This window comes from Pteropus vampyrus, unplaced genomic scaffold (genome assembly GCF_000151845.1).
Source record: "Pteropus vampyrus isolate Shadow unplaced genomic scaffold, Pvam_2.0 Scaffold117, whole genome shotgun sequence".
NCBI lineage: Eukaryota > Metazoa > Chordata > Mammalia > Chiroptera > Pteropodidae > Pteropus > Pteropus vampyrus.
Genome location: NW_011888898.1, coordinates 3,853,083 through 3,859,237, shown reverse-complemented (window position 1 = coordinate 3,859,237; position 6,155 = coordinate 3,853,083). Strand labels below are relative to the sequence as shown.

The 6,155-nt window shown below is 41.3% G+C and overlaps 2 protein-coding genes across 3 annotated transcripts in view; both read left to right on the top strand.

Annotated features, from left to right (window-relative positions):
- LOC111743633 (brefeldin A-inhibited guanine nucleotide-exchange protein 2-like) overlaps positions 1-555 on the top strand; it is a 25,060-nt gene extending 24,505 nt beyond the window's left edge. The window contains exons 5-6 of the mRNA XM_023534085.1: positions 159-393; positions 542-555. Coding sequence (XP_023389853.1) covers positions 159-393; positions 542-555 — 249 coding nt within the window. The remainder of the gene's footprint in view (positions 1-158; positions 394-541) is intronic.
- Positions 136-6,155, top strand: part of ARFGEF2 (ADP ribosylation factor guanine nucleotide exchange factor 2) — a 58,256-nt gene continuing 52,236 nt past the window's right edge. Inside the window, exons 1-2 of one of the 2 annotated variants that reach the window (XM_023534049.1) lie at positions 136-393; positions 4,542-4,610. In XM_023534049.1, the coding sequence (XP_023389817.1) occupies positions 4,565-4,610 (46 nt within the window). In that variant the 5' untranslated portion in view covers positions 136-393; positions 4,542-4,564. Of the gene's footprint in view, positions 394-4,529; positions 4,611-6,155 lie in introns of both variants that reach the window. The other variant, XM_023534048.1, reaches the window with a different exon arrangement.

Sequence of the window (6,155 nt, the reverse complement as noted above, 5' to 3'; positions counted from 1 at the left end):
TTCAAAATTTGCTTTCAATTTGTTGAAGAAATTTATTTCCTTTTCAGAATTTTATCCTTCTGTTTGGAAATTTTTTAAGCAAGAGGCTGGCATATTTTCTCTTCCTTATCAAAATTCTGGGACGATTTAGGTTGAATCCCTTTTTCGTTGCCTTCTAGTTACAGGAGGCCAAAGAATTGGAAAAACCAGTCCAGTCGAAACCCCAGTCCCCTGTGATCCAGGCTGCACTAGGGTCCCCAAAGTTCAATCGTCTGAAGCAGAGCCAGGCACAGAGCAAACCAACAACTCCGGAAAAGACAGATTTAACCAACGGCGAACATGCCGGGAGTGGTTCTGGAAAAGTGATCTCGGAGAACGGAGATGCACCTAGAGAAAGGGGCTCATCACTATCAGGTATACCCCGTGTGCTGTCCTTTTCTAGCTGCGAGAGGGAATCTATGTTGGGGACAGTAAAGGAGTGTGGTGACCTCTGTAGGAAACCTCTGACTGCAGCTCATCTATTTCTGGGCCTTCCACTTGACTCCCCCTTTGCTTTTCACAGCCAGCGAGGCATGATGGCCAGTGCCCCATGGTCAGCTCTGTAGTGTTCTCCAGGTAGTTCCTGGAATGAATCTAGTTACTGCTTCTTGATGTCAGCTTTAATGCAGTGGGTTCCATTTGGTGCACTTATCTCCTAGTGGTTAATTGTTTGGGTGGTTAGTCATTTACTGTCTGTCTTATCCTCCCAGAGGACGACAAGGACTTCATCTGTTATGTATCCACAGGATCCCCATGCCTTGCCCACTGCCTGGCAGTTAGTAGCTAGTCACAGACATCTGTGGGAGGAGGAAGATGGTGGGCAGGTGGGTGGACACAAACATGGACATACAGACCGATAGCTTTGTTTTCTTACTACATGACTGAGAATATTATTTGTTTTCGTTTGTTTTAAATGAAAGAGGTTTTTCGTACCTGACTATAGTCTTAAAGTAAATAAAATATTAGGCATGAAATCTTGGGTTGGGTTGTCATAAGATTGAATGTTTGCATCTCTCCATGGGCAATTCGTATGAACCAGATCCAAAATTCATAATTTTTTCGGGAATGTATCTTCCCAAGTGCTTTTCACTGTAGCTGGTGGTTCTGCATGAAATATCTGACCCATCTTTATAATCAATCTCATGTCGTCTTATGTCACATTAATGATTTCTGTTGGTAGTGTGTTCCCTATTGGAGTGCACAGATTTCTACACCTTTTGTCCCTTTATGATTCCCCAGAGTGCTTGGCACATATGGAAACATACCAGTGTTGTTGCCGGAATGTCGTGCTGTACCATTTCACTTGTAAGGGGGACAAAAAAGTTGTCCCTAAGAATTGCATGTGTTTCAGGGTGAGCACAGAGTTGCTGTCTACTCAACCCTTCTGTTGTGTGTCTTAGGGAAGGTGCTCAGACACTCCTGGCCTACCCTCTATCTCTGTCGTCATCTTTGTCTTCTTAACCCTCAGGACAAGGACTAGGTTTTTACTGTAACCCTTATCAGGCTGTGCTCAGTCAATAAATATTAATATTTAAACACACTATAGTAAGCATAGCTGTGCAGACATAAGAGCAGGTCTCTTGAGCTTCATGGAGGTGCTTCTACTACAGCCCATTTCTACACAGCAGTCACAGTGATCTCTTTAAAGGATGAATTAGATCACGGCCCTCCCCTGCTTAACTCCTTTTGGTAATTTCCCATCCTAACCCACTCAGAGTGAAATCTATGCTGGCTCTGTCCTCATGGCTTCCGAGGCCATGTAAAGATTGTTTCGTGGTAGTCACCATCACGTAGCTACCCCTAATTAGCCAGTCACTGTGCCAGACACCGTGCTCACTAGCTGGGCCCCTGCCCACCTCTTTATCCCCTTCCTCTTTCCTCTTTGTTTGCTGCATAATGCAGTGTTTCTGGTTTTTGAAAGTACCATGCTTACCTTTGGTACCTTTGTACTTCCTGTCCCTTCCCTTTATCCGCTCCTTTATCTTCAAGTTTCTCAGTTCAAAAAGATCACCCTTTCCCATCATCCTCTTTTCTTTTCTTCGCAGTGCTTATCTCTACCTGAAATTACAGAGTTACTGTTTACTTGTTCTGAGACCTAGGCTGCCCTCTTCACCACTATATTTCCAACACCTGGGATGATGCCCAATACACATGGCAGACACTCAGTAAATACATTTTTTATTTTTTTAATAAATGGGAAAAATCTTCATTTCTAGACTATAGTTTTGCAGTTCGTATGTTGCTTTGGATTTTGTTGCCAGTACTTGGTGTACTCCGTGAGGCTTCTCCCAAGAACATGGGAGTCAGATTGCACGTGAGAATCAGATAGCAAACCTGCAAATAATAAATCAGAACAGAGGTACGCCATTACCCTTACAAAGACTGAATGGCTTCCAGTTCTCAAGATGTGGCTCTAAAGAAAGAACGATTCCTTCAGAAGAAGAGGTTGAGGAGCCTTGGAAGCCAAGCAGAAAGGACAGCCTGAGAGGGAGATGGCAGAGACAGGGCCCTGGACGGGAGTACCAGGCTGTCGAGGCCCAGTGAGAGGCCTGGCTCTGGCACCTCTGTGATAGAGACAACATATCCTGTAGTGGTCACCATCATAGAGTCATTGCTAACCAGCCAGTCACTGTGCCCGGCAGTCCCTGTGCATTTTCCTTTGTAACTAACTAGGAGCCCTCCCCACGGTCTTCCTGAGATAATTTGCCTCTCAGTGGAGTTTGTGCAGATGGAGACAATTCACAGACCTGAGCATTTCTTTCCCCTTGGCAGTTTTTCATCCCAAATTGATATATTAAAAGTCAATTTGTCAGTCTTATCAACCTGTCCAAGAAGTGGATCAGATGACTCTTTGTAAATTCACAGAAATGAGATTTTTTGAGCATAAAACATGCTTATGTGAATTTTGGGGCACAGCTAACAGCCTTCCCCAGGGAATGTCGCCCCATTTGTCCATTCATACCACTCCTGATTGCCCAGCTCGAAAAAAACTTAATTGAGATATAGTTCACATACCATAAATTCACCCATTTATGTACAATTCTTTTTAGTATGTTCAGTGTTGTACAATAATCACCATAGTTAATTTTGGAACATTTTCATCACACCCAAAAGAAATTATATACTTATTAGCAAATCACTTCCTTTTTTTTAGTTCATTTTTAAGATTCAGACTTTTTAACTCCCAACATATATAGCTAATATGTAGCTATCGTAGGTACACACTTACCTTTGCATTTACAAATTTCTTAGTTCACATTCTTTTCTTGCATCTCCTTCTTTAAGGGAAAAATAACTCTTTAAGTACTATAAAACAGAAAATTGGCCCTCCTTCGGCCAACATAGAGGTTCTTATCAGACAGCCTAGGTTCAGATCATGACTCTACCACTTAGTAGCTCTGTGACCTTGAACAAAATTTTCAACCTCTCCGAGCCTCAGTTTCCTCATCCATGAATTGAGAATACAACTAGAACCTATCTTACAGGTTTGTGAGAATCAAATAAGAGCAGCGTCTGGCACTTAGAGCTGTGTGTTCGCTGTTACTATCTTTCAAATAAGTTTCAGCTTAAAAATATGAGTTAGTTTGAAGAAAAATAACTATTTCAGATGGTACTCTGATGTGAAGGTGCTGGGAACAGGGCAATGGGTTACAGTTAGCCTGTTTTCCATATTAAATAAATAAATAGCTGTGGTGGGTTAAGTGCTCAGGGGAAATGAAAATACTTCGCGTTGATCTGTCTGTTGAACCTTGTGGACCAGGGACAGACTCATAAAAATAGTGGCTTCATTGAAAATCTTCTTTAAGGAAGAATTTAAAGGATTATTTTGATTTTGTTTATTTAACGTGGTGGCCTTTTCAGTCAATGTGATGATGTTTTATATTTTATATATCAGTAATGTTTACTTCCAAAAGTCCAGTCAAAGGCTGTTTACTAGTTCTCCCAGAACTAGTTTTCTACAAAAACAAATGGTGCCAAAGCTCTTCCACTTAAACAGTGGACATTTGAGAGAACAATTCCATTTACAATTTAGTAAATCCTCCACTTTCTCATTAGAAACCTCATGCTATGTTCTGGGTTTACAATGTGGGCAGCAGAAGCAGCAGAAGGCAGTCACTTATTAAGGTTCTGTGGTCCCTGAGGTGAAAACACAAGAGAAACCATAGCTGAATAACACTCATTTCCTGCCTCCAGTGGGGGTGGTGGAGAGGGCCCTGGGACTTAGAGCAACTGTGACTTGACTTAGGAAGGAAGAGTGTATAAGCCACAGGGGTTTTCGTGTTCCACAAAAGGAAACTTGAAATCATAGCAGATGCTGCCTGGGAGTTTCCAGATTTCATGGGATGTGTCTTCTGGTGGCAATCAGTTTTGGCCCTGAGAGTACTTATTTGTACCCTTTGCCTTGTGAAATGTGACTCTAAAGAACATTGACAAAACCTCCTCCTCCCCCTGCCTGTTTTCCTCCGGAAATGCCTACATGTATGTGTTTGTATTTGTGTTTGTGTATTTGGGTGTGTGTGTAGAGACTGATGACGGAGCCCAGGAGATGGTAAAGGAGATCTTAGAAGATGTGGTCACATCTGCCGTTAAAGGTAAGAACCAAGAACCCAGCCTTTCGTTCTAGCGCATTCCTCCAAAAAAGCCTTCAGCCCGATGTTTTGGTGGTGGAGCACCCCACCCCTAGTAAATCCACGGGAGCTGAGTCTGGCCATGTCTTTCATATGGAATTCAAAAGTTACTTGTTTTTAAAGATTGCTTTTATTCTGTTCTGGCTGGGTTCAAGCACAGTCTAGTGATGTTAGGATTCAGTGCACGTGGAGACACAGAGGTACCACTTCCGTATACGTCCAGGTTTTTTCAGGAGTGGGCACGAGCCCTAGGTGGTGTCCATTGCTGCTGAATCATGGCTGGCCATTGACATGTCAGGACAGTCAGCAGGTATCAGATGCATTGGGAAGCTTGTTCATTTTGTTAGACTTTGTTTATAACGCTCTCAGTTTTATGGTGTGATTTCAGTGGAATTAAACTTGTATAGCTCAGAATGACTATCGGGTGATTTTTTGTTTTTGCCCAAAATCTCGGGTCAGTAGCTATCTGTTGAATACTCAGTTCCAATGCCAATAAACCATTAATGGGTCGAGAAATCAATAATTTAGCAGATTACAATCAGCATTTTTTAAATATAAGGGAATAGAATGAAAATAGAAACTGAGTGCATTGCATGTGGTAATGTTAAGCAGTTTCATGAAATGTGCCTTTCAGTTAAGTGCACACATGTAGTAGATCATGATTTTAAAAATGTATTTCTTATTGAAGTTCATTGTCAAAGAAATTTGACCCACTGCTCTAAACCTTATCCTTTTGTTAATTTAGGGTGCTATCAAGCTATATGCATAGATTTCATTATTTAACTCCTTTTAGAAATATCTTTAAAATGGAATAATTTTATTTCATACCCTTAAATTTTTTTCTAGAGCCAATACAAGAAGTCCTCACATAATGAACATTCATCTGTCTTGTTCACAGCTGTATCTTCCAGCCTCTGTCACAGAACTTGGCACATAATAGGCACTTGATAAATATTTGTTGAATGAATACGTACATACTTTGTAAAACCATTATTGAAGACCATGCTTATTTAGTTGTTTGGTGTCCCTTACATATGTAAAGATCCACGTGGTAGATTCCTCATAGGGTTCAGCTATTCTACTAATCATCAGATATGCTTTCTTTCATTTAATAACGAAATCTATTTAATTCTTTGTCTTTCCATTTTTCACATGGCTGCCTGGAAGCTCAGGTCTATTTTTTTTCCTGTGACTAAGGTTTTCTGTCATAATTGTCCAACCCTTTCATTTATATGGCTCTTCTTCTCTAACCCCTATATTAATAGTCCTTTTTTAAAAATCTGTACTTTTCTTGTTTAGCTGCCTATCTTTTTCAGAAGAGGGCAGGGGTAGGCGGGGCTCCTGTATTGCACAATTCTAGAGGCACCAGTGACATGGACAACAGTATGAACCAAGCCCCCTGGCAGTGAGGTTGTGGGTAACAGACACCTGTAAAGCCTAAGCACTACTGCCAAGCCTTTTCCAATATTATGTCAGCCATGTGTAGTGGCGCAGGGAAAGGGGAAAAAT